Source organism: Bolinopsis microptera, chromosome 6, assembly GCF_026151205.1.
Source record: "Bolinopsis microptera isolate Bmic1 chromosome 6, MBARI_Bmic_1.0, whole genome shotgun sequence".
Classification (NCBI taxonomy): domain Eukaryota; kingdom Metazoa; phylum Ctenophora; class Tentaculata; order Lobata; family Bolinopsidae; genus Bolinopsis; species Bolinopsis microptera.
The window spans coordinates 15,524,163-15,544,412 of NC_087077.1; the positions used below are offsets into that span (position 1 = coordinate 15,524,163).

General features: G+C 38.5%; 1 protein-coding gene across 1 annotated transcript in view; it reads right to left on the bottom strand.

The window, feature by feature from the left end:
* Window positions 1–20,250, bottom strand: part of LOC134816359 (general transcription factor 3C polypeptide 3-like) — an 82,922-nt gene that overhangs the window by 47,647 nt on the left and 15,025 nt on the right. The window contains exons 3-13 of the mRNA XM_063825172.1: window positions 14,662–14,788; window positions 14,145–14,235; window positions 13,717–13,853; window positions 13,372–13,494; window positions 12,957–13,106; window positions 12,468–12,576; window positions 12,052–12,175; window positions 11,370–11,519; window positions 11,033–11,137; window positions 10,746–10,834; window positions 9,328–9,489 (exon numbers count right to left, since the gene is read on the bottom strand). Coding sequence (XP_063681242.1) covers window positions 9,328–9,489; window positions 10,746–10,834; window positions 11,033–11,137; window positions 11,370–11,519; window positions 12,052–12,175; window positions 12,468–12,576; window positions 12,957–13,106; window positions 13,372–13,494; window positions 13,717–13,853; window positions 14,145–14,210 — 1,215 coding nt within the window. The 5' untranslated portion in view covers window positions 14,211–14,235; window positions 14,662–14,788. The remainder of the gene's footprint in view (window positions 1–9,327; window positions 9,490–10,745; window positions 10,835–11,032; window positions 11,138–11,369; window positions 11,520–12,051; window positions 12,176–12,467; window positions 12,577–12,956; window positions 13,107–13,371; window positions 13,495–13,716; window positions 13,854–14,144; window positions 14,236–14,661; window positions 14,789–20,250) is intronic.

The following is a 20,250-nucleotide window of genomic DNA, read 5'->3' on the forward strand; positions in this document are numbered from 1 at the left end:
ATTATTAGTAATACACTGAATAATGGATAAACTTGTGTTACTTTGGTTCTCTTGTTACTCAAACACTATGTAGGGTGAGTGAATGACTGAATGACTCAACTCACTCTATACTACTGAATTACTAACTGGATACTATTATATATATCCCATCACTATACTAAATTAAATGTAAATAAAGTCTTCTTTAGATTAAACTATTAAATTAACTTCTTAGGATAAACTACAATATCTCTTACAAACTCCCGTTTGTTGTAGGCTTCTGTTTGTTGTAGGCTTCTGTTAGGTGAATACTCATTACTCGATGATCTTGAACTAAAAACTGGAACTAATAAACAAAAGGATGGGACATGCTCATTCTTTTCAAAGGACTGGTTAATCAATTCTGCAAATGTGCTATAAAAGGCAGGCGAGGCAAATTTTAGGAATTCATTTGGAATGCCGTCTGGGCCCAGAGCTTTGTTGTTTTTGAGCTTCTTAGCAGCCATTTCAACTTCTTCAACTATGATGGGGTTCGTCAAAGGCTGAGGTGGTCCAATGAATGGCTCAATCGCTGGCTCGTTGAAATGATGCGGTATGTAGGAATTATGTATAAAATAAAACGTCACCTATCGATTCAAACAAGGCTACAGATATATCAAAGTTTTGTTCAATCGCATTTAAACTTCTGTTCAATTGTATGGGGGTTTGCAGCAAAAAAACACATTGAATCACTCTTCTCACGACAAAAATAGGGTATCAGGGCAGTAATGCCAGGTCACATTAATTACTTTTACAAAGACGGTCGACTGCCAGAACACACAAAACAATTTTTCAATAACAATGATATACTCACGGTGCACAGTGTTATTGTAAAAAACACAGTAATTCTCATGCACCGAATCAAACATTTCCGTAGCTCAGTCCCTCAACAAATCTGTATGACTATCCCAGAAAATACACCCACTGCAAACTCAGATCACGTGACTGCAGCTTCTTGGTTAGCCGAGTACAACACCACACATTTCAGATCTTCGATGTTCTTCAAAGGACCCCTACTCTCAATTTATGCTGTAAATGCAAACATAAGCACCCTACCCACACTTTTTCCATAAACCTTTTTAAATCGGCTACAAAACGCATGCTCTTGAACCTGCAGAGTGAAAATGACGATGACACGTGGCCCAGTTTCTTATTACATAATATTCCAGGTCTAAGAAGGTCACAACGTGTCTGAAAGTTACTGGACACAACGGTCATATTAGTTTAGTGAATTAGTTAATTAGTTAATTAGTTAATTAGTAAATCAGTTATTAGTCATATGATTATTATTAAGTACTATATATTACATGATATATATACATATTGATATATATATTTGCACACAAAAAAAAACCAGAACAAACTGAGCACAGACTAGCGGCAACTAATAATTAATGATAAGCCCACACACCTAAATTCCAGTCCATATTTACAACTGCCACATTCCCCACTATCACTATTTTCCTATCATCACAAACCGTAATTAATTGGTTTCAACAATCACAAACACTAAACATATCCAAACCTAATGGCAAGGCCATAGCAATAACTACTATATCCTAAATCAGTCCCTAACAAACATACGCGAGTCTAAGGGCTGTTGGAAGCACAGAGGCTCCATATTTTGTTTTAGCAATAAACCATTTTTTTCATTTTCCTTTTTTTTTAAATTTATTAACTGCGTGCAAATTTGTGATTCAGATTGATTATTTATATATTAATATCTTATGAATATTTAATAAAGTTATAATATTATACTCGTAAACATTGGCTGGCTTACAACCAGCCCCCAAACAAACAAACAAACAAACTACACTCTGGAATAGTTGTTGGCTACCAAATGGTGGGTCCATTTTCGCCTTAGAAGAGTGGGTCCTGGCAAACCAGAATTGGGGGTCCTCTAAACTAGAATATAGGAGATATGGCAACCATAATTGTGGGCCTGACTCTAGAATAGTGAGTCTGGCAACCCGAATGGAGGGTCATCTACCACTCTAGAAGAGTTGTTTCTGGCAACCAGAAAATGGTGGGTCTTCACTCTAGAAGATGGGTCCTGGCAACCAAATGGTTGGATCTTACCTTTGAAGAGTGGGTCTGGCAACCATAATGGTGGGTCTACACTCTGGAAAGTGGGTCCTGGGCAACCAGAATGGTGGTCTTCTGCCCTAGAAGAGTGGGTCTGGCCAACCAGATGGCGGGTCTCACCGCCGTCGAAGATTTGGGTCCGGCAATCAGAATGGTGGTCTGCAATCTAGAAAAGGTGGGCAGAGGGAGAATTCAGGGGAGATAAAACCGTGTAATTGTCGACGTTGGGGAGGATAAATATTTTTAAACAAAGCTTAAAACATTGGAATAGAGGAGGAAGTGCTTGATGAATCCTTTCAAAGGTAGACAAGCCAAAGATCAAATAAATACGTATGAAATTAATAAACTTAAGATATATAATTGAATGCAAACCTCAGTTGATTTCATCTTTTAACCCAATTGAAGCTTGACTTATGTCTTCAGGATATTCCCCTTTTTTCTGCTCTGAACAATTTTGCCTACTCCATGATGTTTAAAAGCATGTGTTTGTCATATTATAGCTCCAGAGCTCCTGATCCCCTAAAACCATTTTGATTGAGCAAGACAGTTAAATCAAATATTCTGGAAACTAAAATTAAGTATGTTCACAGTTAAACATCCAAAAAACATAATCATCAGTAGGAAGTAGTGGACCAGAAATCCAATGCCACAATAATAATAATTAAATTGACGCTTAAGAACACCACTATTCTAATGATAAACGTATTCTCCAGCAGTGATTAAATCTACAGAAACATTCATGATAAAAGTTAGGACTGGTCATTGTATCCTATTTACTTAAAAATATTATATTAAAAATGAAAGGGTGAAGCTTAAAATTGAAGAACTCACACTAAATTAACTAAAGAACTACACTAAATGTAGCCAACATCAGTCGATGATAAAGTTTTTCAAGTTTCATGCTGAGACAATTTGAATAAGAAATTTTTTATTTAATGATACAGTTGTTTATCCTTAAATACCTTTGTCCGCGCTATAAATACTGGGGGTCCAATAACATGTTTGCCATGTTTTACTCTTCATCTCCCTTCTAACCTTCTCAGCCTACAAACTCTTCCAATCTGAAAGAAACTTGTGAAGTGCAAAGCGTCTTTGCCCAGAAAGTTGGTTTAAACCTCATTTTCAACATAGTCCAAAGTGTGTTTTTTTTTTCACAATTAAAGTGGTTACATTTAATAAAGTGGATATATTTCAAGTAATTGGTAACAATCTAAGCATAATTTAGTACTAGTGCAAGTGGTTCTTACGTTACACAGAGAGACATGTCGAGTAGATAGATTCTTCCGATCTCCACAAAATACGAAATCATCACTATCATGATTGTTGTTGTTAATAAGTACTTTGAAATTCAGAACATTCCCTAAATAAAAAATGTGTTGGATGAAAAGTTACGATTGTTTGATCACAATTACCTAAGTAAAGTTACGATATGCAAATTATCATTTACAAACTAGTCAGTCAATTCAAAATTAATTTTAAATCAAGTTTAGCTACAGAAAGCTCGAAAAGGGTTTCCTTTAATTCAGTACAGCTGTAATGCAAATGAAAATCAATACACTTCATGCTACATGAAGACTGACGAAGGTCTCCTCCGATCTAGTCGTTGAGTGCCTGCTTCTCCACATCGCGTTGGCGGCGAAACATATGGTCTCCACTGTACTCGGTAGGTAGCCAAGCGTCCTGTGTCGTGTTGTTGTCCGATGTTTCCAACCACCTGTAAACTTAGCAGCATCTTTGAGTACACAGGTCTTCCAATTTCTCCGGGTCGCCCATGACCTCTTTCCATAATTGGCTTCCAGTTCAACAGAAACCCGGTACAGAAGCAGCTCATGGGAGCTGGCCTGGCAGTTTTTGTTGGGGGTCCAATCGATGGACTGGGGGGGTGGGGAGGGGTGCTTGGGAGCCGGCACAAGCTGAATTCCTCCAAACTAACGATTACATTACACGCAGGGCCTTGTTATATGTAATGTGTAACACTTAACAGGCGACAGCAAAACAAAAACACACACTTATAACACATGGTCGAAACAGGGACAATCACACGTTACGATCTCAGCCGCGCAGTATCATAGCAGTCAATAGTTCAAACTGCAAAGGTCCTGGACCCTCAATTCGAGGCAAATCATAATAGTCTATCACTGTAGTGGGATGCCATGACGGCTTTGGAACGTTTACAATTAACTATGTTTTAAAACTACGCCGGCGAGAAGTCCAATGGTAGGTTGGACCTCCCTACAACAACAAAATTTTCACGTAGATCATGCGTGCTCAACATTAAAACGTAGATAGAGAAAAAAAGCTTTCTATTGCGATTTGTTATTTCCTAACACTATTACTAATACTATTTCTATATTTAAAGCCGCAACCCACCAAATAATAAGTATAGGCGCCACGGACGCCTGGACGCCCAAAATAGCCGCCTCTGCTCGTAGTCTAAGAGTCTGGCATTCTACCTACATATTCCATACAACGTAGCCTGGCAGTACTGATGAAAGTGGACACATTAAAGAACCATTCAATCCCTCAGGATACTTCTCAAGGAAGGTCTGATGGAAAACTTGAATCGTTTTCAGCAGCTTTTGGTGTTTTGAAACTCAGCTCCATACAACAAGATGGGAGGACAGCACCCTATAGAATCCTGATCTTGTGGAGACTTTAATTAGTTCTGCTACTCCACATGTTCCAGAGCTGAATGAAAAAAGGCGCCAATATCCTTCCTGATACGACCTCCAGTTCCCAGTTGATTGTCCCATCCCCACTGATAGTTGCACACATGTAGACACAGTTGCTTAACCTGCTCCAACGTGTATCACCCCTCAACGACAGCTGCTTCCAACCCTGCACAAGTAAAGCGGCCATTTGTCATGTGTCATAACAACCTTTTCCTCTACTGTAAACCCAATCTATAAATGTTTTTTTGCCATGAAACGGAACCATACTCGATCCGAACTCATATTCCCCACCTCATCATAGCATATCGCTTCAGCAATGTTACAAAGGGCATAACCTCCATCAGTTTAATGTAGTGAAATGACCTGGTGTGAATGCAGTAGTGTATCAAATACAAGTTGGAGAGGATCAGGTCAGCTTAGACAGCATCCATGATGTTACACAAACCCTCTGGGACTTTACTGCGCCCAGTCTCCAAAGGTTACATAAATTCTACTACACAAAAAAACACAGACACAAACACCAACAAGAAACTTATAAACACTACTAGCTCAGAGAGGAAATGAGTACCCGGCTCAGGAGAGTATGTCTAAACAAGGGCCGCCCTTGTACGAACACACTCGGCTAGAATCAGTGCAATTCGGACACTACTATGCAGCAAACCATTCTAAATCAAATACTAAATGAAATAACCAATCAGATCTCTTTCATGGACCAAATGTGTGATTTAGTGGTAAATACATATGAATACAATTATTGAAATATCTCAATGCTTGCCAAAGGATGCCCTTTCGGTACACGTAATAAAAATGCTAGTAAACGATAGCTCCTAACAAAACTCGTTTTCATTACTGCTTACAAACATATCGTAGAACGGCCAATATAGTGCTTTAATGAAAAAAGTTACTGAGCTCAGCAGGACGGATTTTAATAGCATACAAGGCCCCCTCATAAGAGGTAATTCTTGGCTAAGAATTGCGATTCATAGCTTAAGTTTTTTAAACCTTTAGGATATTGCTATCACCTTGCAAGCAAAAACTAACAAAATAAACCTCGCAGGTAGATCAAGAAGTTCACAGGATCTGTCAGTCACCCAAACAATAATACTTCACAAACTTACATAGCCTCGATTTGGAATTTTATTTGCCGATTGAGGAGCCGCGCCATCAAAATAATTCAACGGAAAGCAAAAATCCAAAAATATGAATATTTGTACTTTAACAATTTATAAGTCATTCAAAAAATTTTTTTTATCGCAAAAATATAACAAAATTAATACAAAATAATATTGTGTACTTGAGAAACGCAACATTGAACATATTTTAAACTAAAAACATGTTTTTTAAATTTTTTTCGGCGCGGCTTGGCTTTACTTTTTGAATAGCTCGATGAATAAAGTAATTACAGTTTTAAGCTAACACAAAAGATATCTTTTTCAAGAGTCAAACCAAAATCAATAAACAAACATACGGCAAAAAATAAAAAATATTATGTAATAGTGAAATTTGGTTGACGATGTCAACCCATCGAGATCTTTGCTCTTGGCGAAGCAAGAAATTGCTAGTTCGCGCGGCGCGACCTCGAAGCGGCCGAACGGCCTCCAATAGTGCAATGATCAGAAAAGAAACATTAGTTAAATTTAATTTTAATTTAAATTGTTATTCATTAAATGCAGAATTATTAATTGTTAATTTTCGTTACATTTTTTGCGTTAAAAAAAGATTTTGAATTACTTCAAAATTGTTCACGTACAACAGAAATTGAATATATGGAATTTTTAGCATCCCGTTGAAGTTTTTTCATGCGCGGCTCCTCAATCGCAAATCCAATTCAAAATCGAGCGCTACGTAAGATTTGTGAATTATTACTGGTTTTTGTTGCACCTGCAGAATCCTGTGAACTTCTTGATCATACCTGAGATGTATTATATCGTTTAGATTTTGGCCTTGCAAGTTTGATATCAATATCCAAAAGGTTTATAACTTCATGTCTAGTATCCAGCAATCTTGAAGCAAAGAAATACCTTTTATTATATCACGAGGGGCCCTGACTGCTAACAAATTCCGTCATGCTGAGCTCAGTGCATTTTATAAGGCAGTTTTCTAAATTGGGCAGTTCTCGATATGTTTGTAACATAATGCAAACGAATTTTTGGAAGAAGCTATCGAGTTTACAAATCGCCATGCCGAATTATATTGTGCTGTGTTGAAGAGCAGTCGGTTGAGGGTGAACCCGATTTGAGCAGGTTAGCAACTTTGTCTACCTGTGTGCAACTATCAGTAGGATGGACAAACGACAGAGACCTGGATGACCGTAACCAGAATGCCTAATAGGCGCCTTTTCATCAGCTCAGGAACAATTGGAACAGCAGAACATCAAGACACTAACCAAGATCAGGATCATAGCATGCTGATCCCTCACCATCTTGTTGTATGGAGCTGAAGTCTCAACCAACACCAAAAAGCCGATGACACGCTTCAAGGATTTTTCCATCCAGACCTCCTTGAGAATATCCTTTAGGATTGAAATGATCTTTCATGTGACCCACTTACATCAGTAACTGCCAGGCTACTATTGGCGTATGGACAAAGTAGTTAGAATGCCAACTCTAACAACCGAGCAGAGGCGGCTATTTAGGGCTTCCCAGACCGTACCGAGGACGCCCTAAAATTATTATCTGGTGGTTTGTGCTTAAAAAAGAAATAAGATGCCAAATTAAAAAGTGTTAGGAAAAATGACAAATCGCAATATAAAGCTCTATAATCACTATCATCCGTTTTAAAGTACGCGCACGCATAGATCTACGTGAAATTTTGTGTTGTAGGGAGTCCAACCCACCCCCCCCATCGGACTTCTCAGCCGCCAGTTTTAACACAAAGTTAATTGTAAACGTTACAAAGCACTTCGTGGTCATCCCCACTACAGGTAAAACTATTAGGATATGCCTCGATTTGAGGTCCAGGACCCTTTTGCAGTTTTGTAACATTGACTGGTATGGATACTGTGTGCGCTGCTGAATCGTAACACTTGTGGGAGTCTGTTTCAACCATGTTATAAGTTTTTGTTTATTGTTTGCTGTCCCGCCTTTAAATGATACACATTACCTAAAACAAGGCCACTGCTGTAATGTAATCAGTAGTTTGCGAGGAATCCTCTGATCCGGCTCCCAAGCACCCCTCCCCACCCCACCCCCAGACCCATCGATTGGACCCCGCAATACAAAACTGCCGAGCCAGCTCCCATGATCTGCTCTGCTACCGAGTTAGCTGTTTGAAAACTGGAATCCCAAATAATGGAAAGAGGTCAAGGGGCAGACCCCTGAAGAATATGGAATACACTGAGTACACCAAGATGCAGGTAAGTTTACAGGTGTGAAACAACGACAACAACACAACAGACGCCTTTGGCTAACCAACCGAGTACAGTGGACGGACCATAAGATACCCGCCAACGCGATGTGAGTTGATGCAGGCCACTCCAACGACTAGGACGTAGGAAGACCTCTTTCAGTCTTCATGTAGCTGAAGTGTATATTATTACATTGCATTACAGCCTGTCACAGAATTTATAGGGAACCCTTTTCGGGCTTTCTTTACTAAACTGATTTTAAATAAGTTGAATGACGACTAGTTTGTCATAGTGGCCTAATGGAGCAATCGTAACTTACAATGTAATTTGTGATCAAACAATGTAACTTTTCATCAAAACCTTTTTTATTCTATTCTTTAGTCTCTCTGTGTACGTAAGAACCACTGCACTCAGTAACTAAAATTATGCATAGAATGTTACACAATATCTTTAAATTACCACTTTAAATGTAACGCACTTAAATTGTGAAAAAAAAACACACTTGACAAATGTTTGAAAGGAGTGTTTAAACCACTATCTGACAAGAAGCTTTTCACTTCACCATTTCGTTCAGAATGGAAGAGTTTGTATGCTGAGAAGAGATAGAAAGGAGATGAAGAGTAAAACTGGCAAACAAGTATTGGACAGTAATTAAAGCTCGACACCGGTATTTACAATAACAACTGTATCATTAAAAAATAAATTTCTTATACCAATTGTCTCAAGCCTGAACTTGAAAAAACTTTATCAATGACTGATGTTGGCCTACATTAGTGTTAGTTCTTTAGTATATTAAGTGTGAGTACTTTACCGGTGTGCATACTGGTTACTACTGGTTACTACTGGTTACTTTAACCGTAGAACGTAAATTATTGTATTGCGATTAAACTATTAAATTAGGCCTATGACAATACAGCTTTGTATCGCTCTTTACTTAGTCAAAAGGGACTTTCACTATTTCTAACGAATGTTATTTCAGGTGCTTCCACTATACAGCTTGCCTTTTACGCACTATACTAATGCTTTTCAAACAAAGTTACAACGAATTCTTCATGTAGTGCATCCTGAGTTTGGACAGGATATGCCCGTTTAAAATAAGGGCCCTTATAACAATAATTTAATAAGCGAGTTTGATTCTCATACGAATCACATCAAATAAAGTTAAATAAAAACGAAAAATAACGATATTAGTGATTGTTTCCTTACTTTGACAGTGCTGAAGTCAGCGTGAATGTTAACAGTAAACTCCTCTTGGTGCTCTGCCAGGTGCACTTGTTGCAGCGAGAAAAGTCTTAGTTTAGCTGTTTCGTTAGATTCGTCAAAGGAGAGAACATTCTCGTAACACCTAACTGCCTCCTTCCAATCTCCCTGATAACGGTGGTTACTATTAGTTACTAATGGTTACTATTAGTTACTAGTGGTTACTATTGGTAACTGTTGGTTACTAGTGGTTCAACTGGTTATTAAATATTAATGGTTACTATTGGCAACTAATGGTCAAGAGTTTAAATTCCCAAATAGTCAGACTGAGCAGGTTGAGCTGTAGTAAAACACAGTACTGAGGTGTTAAAACATTTTCATTACTATCTTCAGTAACATCCTGAATCAGAAACTCGGTTAATATCAGTTCCTACAAAGTGTAACATTGGAAATGAAATGACACAACTAAAAACGATATGAATATTTTTTAAAAACATAACTCTTGTGCCCCAATGCAATAAAAAACATTTAAGATAAATCCAATAATGGAATCCCAAACGGGTCCAAGGCATTGAGCCCCAATGGACGTATAGTTCTTAGTTTCTGAATATAACGGTGTTCATCCACTTCTAGAGTTCTTGGGCTACTATTACTGAGAATTGACACTTTATAAGCCTGGTTGAAATTGTCACGTTGTTTCATGTTATGAACTTCTAAAAGGTGTTTACCCAAGCTGAATCCGTCGTCGTTTTCTTCAGGGACAAACGTATTGTCCGAAATGAGTTTGTAGTAATGGGCGCGATGTTCGTTTACTCGTGCCCTGAGGGGCTGCACCGTTCTTCCTACATAACACATGTTACAAAGTTGGCAGCTGAAGAGGTATACAACATTGTAGCTGACACATGTACCAGACACTGCTTTGGCTCGCTGTCCATTGACTGTTATTGATGGATGTGGAGATATGATGTTACAGGTACCGCAGTGTCTGCCCCCACATGGTCTTGTGTGAGGTTGGGTTAAGTCATCCGCAAACTGTTTTGCTTTGACTAACTTCCTTCTAAATGATGTTCCAGTACGTCTGACGAATTTGAAGATAGGGCGTGATGTACCGGCTCTAGATGATATTGGGGAGCCTGGGGTGTTTCCACTTGTATGGGAACCAGATAATCCTGAGAAGCTCCTGGTTCTACTGAGTTCTGGTTCCAATCTTTGCACCGATTCTACTAACTCTTGATCACTGCCAAATGTTGAAATAACGCGGACTGCTGGTTCTGGAGACTTTGGTACCAGGACATTGCTGTTTGAGTTGTCCAGTGGTTTGAGACATCTTTCAAATGGCAACTAATGGTAAATAATGGTAACTTATGGTAACTTATAATATGATAAATAATAACGAATAATAATAATTAGCAATGATTTTAAACCTGATCCTCGTAGGAGAGACCCAGCTGTACCCAAGTATGAGGGTGATCAGAGTTACACGACTTCGACAGTAGCTCGTACAGAGGGCGTGCTGGGGGTTAAGTTTTAAGAATTTGTTTCTTTTTTCTCTTCTTTTTAAGTTTTAAGGCTTGAGCAACGAAGATATATTAATGCAAGGTCTTCAAGAGATATAGATGGAGCTAAAAATACTCAATACAGAGTGCTTACTTCATATTATATTATATACAATAGCCGAAAAGACCCAAACATTCAAAAAATAACTTCTTACCTGCATTGATGTTGTTGGTTTCAAAGTAAGCGTCAGCGACGAGCAGAAGCCCTTCATTGGTGTCTTCTTTCGTCAGCAGGGGACGCAACAAATCCTCTGTGTTTGCTGAGATAATTGTGCTGTGATAAAACGGCTTTTAACAAGCTCCAAACTCAAACCTCGGGGAAAATACTCTGGGGCAAGAGGTCACTGGTAATAAATCCTGGAGTTTTTTTTTCGATACAACTGCAGCAACCTGTCAAAGAGACCCCAGACAACCAGGTAAACTACCACAGAAGATAAGAATTTTTAAAAAGATAAGAATTTTTAAAAAGATAAGAATGTTTAAAAAGCTCACTATGATCGTGGTCTAGGTGAATGAGAGAAGCGACAAGGACAGCACGGATAACACAGGGACATTCCTCATTAGAGATCTTGTAGTGTTTGGCATCTACTGGTATGTTGGTAGCAGCTGTACTGTCTCCTGTTTGTAGCTTCTCTAAACGATCTTAGAAAGTGGCATATTAGTAATAATTAGTAGTAATGATTAATTGATGCTAAATTATCGCGAATTAGGGGTTTATTCTCAATGTTTATATTTAAGTATTTATCATTATCATTGCAAAAAAATGATAAATTGACTGAAAATTAGAGCTTTTCAGCAAGACCAATAAAAATTAATTGACTACAATTAAAGAACCAACAATAAAGACTCTAACCTTGCACCTGATCGAGGATATTATTCTTAACTAGAATTAAAGAACCAACAATTAAAGACTCTAACCTTGTACCTGATCGTGGATATTATTATCAACTAGAATTAAAGAACCAACAATAAAGACTCTAACCTTGCACCTGATCGTGGATATTATTATCAACTACAATTAATGAACCAACAATAAAGACTCTAACCTTGCACCTGATCGTGGATATTATTATCAACTACAATTAAAGAACCAACAATAAAGACTCTAACCTTGCACCTGATCGTGGATATTATTATCAACTACAATTAAAGAACCAACAATAAAGACTCTAACCTTGCACCTGATCGTGGATAGAGCTGGTGGTGTCTAGCTCAGAGCGCACATATACTACTGCTACTAGGTCAGCAAATGCTAGGAAGGGAGGGATTCTACTGTAATGCTTCCCCGATAAGTACAACTGTGAGGGGATTTACGGGTCAGTCAGCAATGGAACAAGTAAATATTTGAATACTGAAGTAAGATAGTAATTTGTTTAGTGAATTCGTTCATTAATTCAAATTTTAGAAAAATAGAAGGTGCTTTTCTTCATATCCCGCCATCCACCTTACACTTAGAAAAATCATTCCTAAAATAATAAGACGAAAAATATGGTTAAAAGCTGTTCATATACTAATAAACACTTTAACAGTTCACCAGATACCTTCCTTATCGAAATACATGAGTGAACCTAAAGACATAAGAGTGTCTACCTTACAAACTTTAACGACTTTGTCCATAACAGCAAGATCCGGGTGGGCCTCAATCAGACTCACGTACGTCTTGGCCCAAAACTCTTCCTTTTTCGAATCATCAGAGCATCTGTTTGAGGGTTAATTTTGTATTACGGGGTGACTCACAAGTGACTACCCACACACAGCCCTTTATAACTCTTGGAATCTGTTTATAGATATGGGTCAAACTTAGATTCGCCGAAAGGTTCGTAAAATTTCGTCGATTAGTGGGTGTGGCATACCAGTCCCTCTTTTTCACTATTTTTGTCATAAAATGAGAACACTTCAGAACTAATCAGTGTACCTATAATAGCAAGGGGTGTACCCTAGCAAGGTATGCAAAAATATTTATTCTTTTTCCCACAACAATCGATCTCATACGGACTTTTTAAGGATCAAAGAAAAATTTTGTAGACGCGCCAAAAATCGGTAAATCGGGGTTTGTGGTAAATCGGGGTTTTACTGTACCTGGTCTCAAAGATGTTCACCATAGCTGTTAACTCCTCTTTGTCACTGTCCGATGATATTTTGATGAGTTTCCGATATCCGATAGCCAGTTTACTTGCAGTCTCTTCAGACAGCTTCTCTTCTAACGAACTTACAGGTTTCACAAAATAACTGGGGAAACAAAATGTTTACACGCAGTTAAAAAGAATTCGATCTGCTCATTTAATTATATGTTACAGTGCCACAGAAGCCGCTGTTAAAGAAACACCAGTTCGTTTATATTTATAAATAAATAAATAAAAATGGACCTGTTATTAAAGATAAAGGAGCAGTCATTTACGTTAATTCTATAATATAATATCTTCATGTTTGGGTTGAATTAGTCCAAAATACCTTATATATTATAATATATGGGTTTTGACAAGAATTGACAAACCTGATTACGTCCTCAATGAAGCCCCTGTCTCTAATAAGGTGAGAATACCGCAAAGCTTTACTCATACAGATCTTCTCATTTTCCTTATCGTTAAGATCGGTACATTTCTGTGCTAGACCGTACCTAAAAGTAAAACAGTCAATCATAAAGATAGTACAGTAAGACAATATTATGTTGTTCGGAATTCAAAATAGCGCAGAATGGAAAATGCTTCTTAAAATGCTTAATCAAACATTTATAGAGCATTTAAATGAGAAATGATGGGATAAATTACTGGCTACAGTATGATGTGATAGCGAAAAGCTCTGTAGCTAATGGTTACTAGGTTACTGGTTACTACGTTACCATTTGAGAGGGTCCCTTGGCCAGAGATGAGCGGACACCAGGCCATACTGGAGTGATTTGTACAAGTCGTTTTCCTCTTCGAATATAACGGATAGAGTCTCGTAAGGGGCTGGACTGTCCGGAATATTTCGTATTATCTGTCGGAAGCAGAGTCAGCAAATTAGAATCAGGAAATGGACAGCTTCAACTAAAGGGTCGTTCGCATATTACGTAACTACTTTTTGGACAATTTGTACCCCCCCCCCCCCCCCCGCCCTCCGTAATCAGGTTTACACATAGCTATTGTGTCAGAAATACACCAGCGTAATCATTTGGAAACCCCCCTGGCCCCTCCCCCCCTCGGCTGATTACTTAATAATATGTGAACGACCCCAACACTGAACAGAAATACAAATGTCAACTCTTGGTGTTACTGACATTAATATTACCTCTAAACAGACGTTAATGGCGGTTTTTCTGTCACCTTTTGCGACAGCAAGATTAGCTTCTCCCATCAGTAATTTGAACTCATCCGTCAGCCTGAAAGTGCAAGATGTAAAAACAACTGGAAATAGATTTTATTTATTGATTGAGAACTCATCTAAATTCAATCTAAATGTTCAGATAGAAAAAACTCTAATCTAAACTCAATCTAAATGTTCTAGAAATCCGTTAAATCTTTTTTAATCTCGAGTAGGTGCACGAGTTCGAGTAGGTGCATCAAGTAACCGCACGAAAAAAAACTTAGCACTCTTCACGTACTTCTCCCGTAGCAATTACGAATTCGTACGAACCGAAAATTTGTCTACAAAAACACTGTACACTGCCACCAGTTTACCACTCAACATATCGAGAAGCTAATACAGGGTGGCCCAATTTGGAGACGAATTACGTTAGTTATTAAGAGGTTGCGTGTGGGTATTCACTTTTGGGCCACCCTGTATTATTAGTAATATAATTGCAGACCTGTTAGAGAACTCGATCCTCTCAAATCTTCTACCACGTTTGTTCCGTACTGCGAGTCTCGCCTCGTCTTCCAGCACCTCCTCGTTAAAGTTTACTTCCTCCGTATCCAGACTCTCATCCTCCTCGTCTGATGATTATACATTTTCATATTAATTTGAATACTTACAGGTTTATTTAAGGGATTTGTTATTAAGAATAATGGTGCCGCTGAGACCAACCCATAATCTTAGGCTTCTTACCCGAAAAGATAAACAGGAATCATTGAAACGTTGCCTCGTGAGGAGCGAGTGTTTTAGAACATATTCTAACATAAATTGTAAGAATGGGTAATCAATCAGTAAAAACGTGAAAATCTGAACATACTTCAGGCACACTTCAGAAAATCAACGCTCGGACCAACCACAGAGTGGCCCAGAAGTAACTGCCCACACGCAACCCTTTAATAACTCACGTTATTCGTCTCAGGTTTATGTAGAGGTTCAGTGGTTCGAAAATCGTGAAGAAGAATATGTGAGAACTGAGAAACATTGTGGCGAAAGTGCCTGATAATAAACAGAGAAAATGTCGGAAAAAGAGAAACTCCTCAAGTACTACATTTATGATATCATATTGACTGGTCATATGGCTTGAGTCTTGAGAGAGAAGAAAAATAACAAAAAGAAACGGAAGACATGGTATGGTTAATGGTATGTAGGTATCTATACTATAATTCAAAGAATTATCTCTACTATAATTCAGAAAATTCTTTTTGTTGTACGACCGCCCACGTGCAAATAGATAAGAAATAGGTAGTTGCATAATAACCATAGTAACGAGGATTGTTACACGCACGTGCACGTGCAATGATTGTTTTAACGTCATTTTGATCGGTTTTGTTGATATTACGCTGTGTTTAGTACGAGCAACATTTAAATCGGCTGTATCTTTGGTTGTGACGGATATTTTTTGACGCGATAAAAACTGACTGCCAAAGAAATAGAAAACTACTAGATTCATCCCTGTACAGTGGCGTAACGAAAGGCCCTGCTGGCCCCGCTGTGCAGGGGGGCGCCGTCTTAGGGCTTTAGGGGGGCGCCAAATCGTCGTTTGAATGTGGGACAATTTCGAAAACTTAACTAAAGTACTAGCAAAACTGCGCGTTTTGCTCTAGATACACACTTTTTTAGAGATTTTACCGGCGTATTCTTTAAAATCACCTAATTTGTTCAATTTTAGGGAGGGGCACCAAAAGGGGAGAGGGCGCCAACAGGGGGCGCTTTTTTCGGCAGGGGGCGCCAACAGGCAACGTTACGCCACTGTCCCTGTAACCACGGGCTTTCCAGTTCTGTATAATGTATAATGTATAATGTACGACCGCCCACGTGCAAATCATGTTTACAAATTGTAGTTCATGGAAATGAATATTTGTGTTCATGTTTTGCTCCTTTGAAGAGAGAATTTAGAGACTTTTTCTATTGAGTAATGTATTCTATATTTCTAATGAACCCTCTGACATAGGCATCGTTTTTTTAATTTTTTAATGTTTAATTACCCCAATTAGTTAATTATTCATGAACAGAACCTTTGTGGCATATAAGCGTCTAATTCTCTTTGGTCAACAGAACTTGATTAAGATATGGCGCAAAATCTGGGAACAACTCAATAGCAAGCAATGACTGTCTAAGCTGAAGGACTAGTCCTGCAGCTGTGCGGCATAAGTATAACAACTTGCAGCAGTATTTCTTATCTTGTCGAATTCTAACTTGTTCTCATCATTGCTTCGCCAGAGAATCTGCAACAAACGAGTATATTATATTTGAGTAATATCTAAGATTCTGTGATTAATTTTTTTACCAAACCCCAAAACTGGGTAGAGTCGACTGTGGCCACTGTATTTCCTTTTTCGGCCAACGTTATACAGCGAGGCACGTTTACTTATAGCGAGGTACTTCTGTAATAACTATGGAGTTACCGTAACGCAACTGTCACTCCTTTATCAGCTCCAATAGTTCATTGTCCGTTTATTTCTAGATTTCCATAGAAGCCACAAAGTAAGAGACTAGATTCTGAATTCAATGGTAAATCGATTCACCATGCCCTCAGTAACTTGCCACTAGGATCATTGTGCTAAGAGAATACATACTATAACTATTGCAGTCACGTTAACTCTTGTTAAACTTACCAAGCCTGTCCGTCCTTGTTAATCTCATACGGGATTACAAACAGACTAAGTCATCTTTATATTCAACAGGTTAAAGAGAAAAGAACAAAAAGCACCGTTTAGGGCACCACGAGTGTTAACCGGGCTGCTGCGAGCTTAGCGTATTTATTCAAGGTACCAAGTGAGCCTAGTCGTATAGTCGTTAGCCATAGGAAGATCGATTAACTCCAAGTAGAATTATAAACGATCTTGAGGACTGAGAGGATTTTCAGGAAACGACTCTGCAGTGGTCGTTTTTGAGGGATACCTGAGGAAAATCAAATTTGGGTAGCAAAAATTGTATTTACCAAAATGTTAGTCAGAAATTTATAAAAGTTTTAGTTTACAATAATTTTGATGATATCTTTTTGACTTTCAGTATTTTTATAATTATTTGTCAGACCCATCATCCTTTCGTAGACGACTGACGAGGGATGGACGACAAGTGACCCCCCCCCCCCCCCCGATAATTGACCCTAACCCTAACCCAAACACTAGCACAAACCTTAACCCTAACTCTAACCCTAACCCTAACCCTAACCCTAACCCTAACCCTAACCCTAACCCTAACCCTAACCCTAACCCTAACCCTAACCCTAACCCTAACCCTAACCCTAACCCTAACCCTAACCCTAACCCTAACCCTAACCTTGTCGGGGGGTCAATTGTCGTATTAAGCCCTAGATTTCGCGACAATTGACCCCAGTGTAATTACATAGGGGGTCAATTGTCGGGGGGTCAATTGTCGGGGGTCAATTTTCGGGGGGTCAATTGTCGCGGTACGCTGACGAGACAGTGAAGGTGGTGTGTTGTTCCTTACAAATGATAACACTCACATCCATCAACCTTAGAAATTCCCATTCTTCTAATTATTAAAAAACGGCTTATGAATTGTCGTTCTAACTCTAAGTTGCATTTCCTCGTAATATGCAGTAGAGTTGTTATAAAAAGAAGTTTGTTAATAACTGACTCGACCGAATTATATCGACAAGAATTTACCGTCTTCGAAAAAACTATATTCTATAAATCTGTGTAAAATATCTCAGTTCACTATTTCCTAATAGTTAAATAGTACTGTGTGTTCCTTTGTCAGGTTAACTAGTTAACGTTATAAGGTTATACAGATTCACAGCATATGGTTTTTTTGAAGATGATAAAACCGCGGTAATATAATTCAGTCGAGTCAGAATTTCTAAATTCACGAGTGGGATCATTATTGTAGGTATGTTGCCTGTTGGGCTGTAAGTATTTTGTGAGCATGATATCATTGAATCTTTAAATGATCTTTATCTGCACCATTCACGATCCCTCGCCTTTATTATTTTACTAGCAGGAACCTGTCTAACCCTAAAATGGTGTCAAGACACAAAAGACTTAAATAATTATTACCTATTTAATACGCGTTTTTGACACCACTTGGGAGTTCAAATTTTGGGCACTAAAATTTTTATTCCTTGGCCAATTTTTTATTTTTCATCATTATTACACATTTGCATTCGTTACACTTTTAAAGCTCCTCGATTTACCACTGTCACCGTGACGTGGTTGTTGCTTTTAATCGCTGGCGTGGCCAGTATTGTGGCTGGAACTGGTCCTGCCCCTCCGCCTAACCCTATCTCTAATTCTCTGGACATATTGGAACTGGAATTGGGACTGGATTTGGATTCTTTTGGCTTAAAACCGGGTTTGTGGTTCTACTCGCACTTATATCGTACAACGATCAGGGACCCGATTATGTTTAACATCAGTTGTAAGTGTACCTACACACTCAACCACCCGTGTAACTGCAACTCTTCGCTCATCTGTTTAAATGAACATTTGCATTTTTCTTACACGCAGACGTACTTCCGGTGTCTTGGAAATTTCTCATATTATATACCGATGCTACACACTATGTGGAATAATGACGTATTGTTTGAATGTACTTGTGATATTTCGAATGTGACACTTGCAGTGGCCCCACGCCCAGACTTCATGCATGATGATCATCTGATAGGAGAATATCACACGAACGATGGAGTCCACCTTTCAACAAGAGGCAAAGAGGTCATTCTAGGAAACTTCCGTCACAGCATCCATGAAATGACAAGACTGCTTCTCAACAAGCCAAAGAAAGTCCGTTCTACAGGGGGATTGGAACCTTCTCCTCTTAGTCGAATGTGATTACACTGACATAGATTCTCATTTATACACATTATACCATGACTAGAAACACACAAAAAAATACACAGGTTTCAATTAATAAAAATAGCATAAAAATACTTTCTTGGAATATCCAATCGCCTTCATCAGTAGATGGGAGCAAATTTGAAATAGAATCATTTCAAAATGTTATCAAAGATCATGACATAGCCTGTCTTCAGGAAATTAGGAGAGAGGTTCACTTGGTAGGATATCGATCAATCTGCAACATAAGGAAAGACGGTAAATCAGGAGGTGTCGGTATCCTCATTAAAAATGAGCTTATTGAAGGGATTGAGTTTATCAAGAATACAGAGTGTTCAGACTACCTAGTTTGTCGACTAGACAAGGATTTCTTTAACCTATCAGAAGATACATTTATAGTTAACGTTTACATTAGACCATTTAATTCATCAGCCTCAAACCCGACTGACAATGGCAAAGATGCTCTAAAAAACATTGAAGACGTTGTGAACGAACTTCGGGAGGAGGGGGAAGTCATATTGTGTGGGGACTTTAACTCTCGTATAGGACAAAAAACGGGTATGATAAGAGAAGACTCAACCAACGTTGTTCCCTTACCAGACGATTATGAGCCTGACAACTTTCTCCCCCGAAACTCACTAGACTCTATCACAAATACTTACGGTACACACTTTCTTAACCTAGTCAAACATAACCAACTCACTATTCTGAATGGCCGTACCCTAGGAGATCTTGTAGGAAACTTCACAAGTATCCAAAAAAATGGGTGCAGCGTTATTGATTACATTGCAGTGACCAACTCCACAAAGATCAGAATCAACTACTTCAAAATCTTGACATTCACCGAGCATTCTGATCATAAGCCCCTCAGTACTGAATTACAATGCAATAGATTCGCGATCAACAAATGCGCCCCATTACAGGACACTTATCAGACAGCGCCAACCAGATACATTATCAACGAAGAGAACAAAGACGACTTTTTCGAAGCTCAGTCAGAAAATCTATCATTGACCTTAATCCATGAACTTCAATCGAACATCGACTTACTCACCAATCAAAATAGTTTAGCAGACAATGACCGTAATTATGAAACTGAACTCAAAGACATTAACAAACGACTTTCAGAACACCTTCGCGACATGGCCTCGAAGTGTTTCAAACAAACCAAACCACCCAAAAAATCTCACACCTCAAACAAACCTTGGTTTAACTGGAAAACGAGATTAGGTAAAAGAGAATTT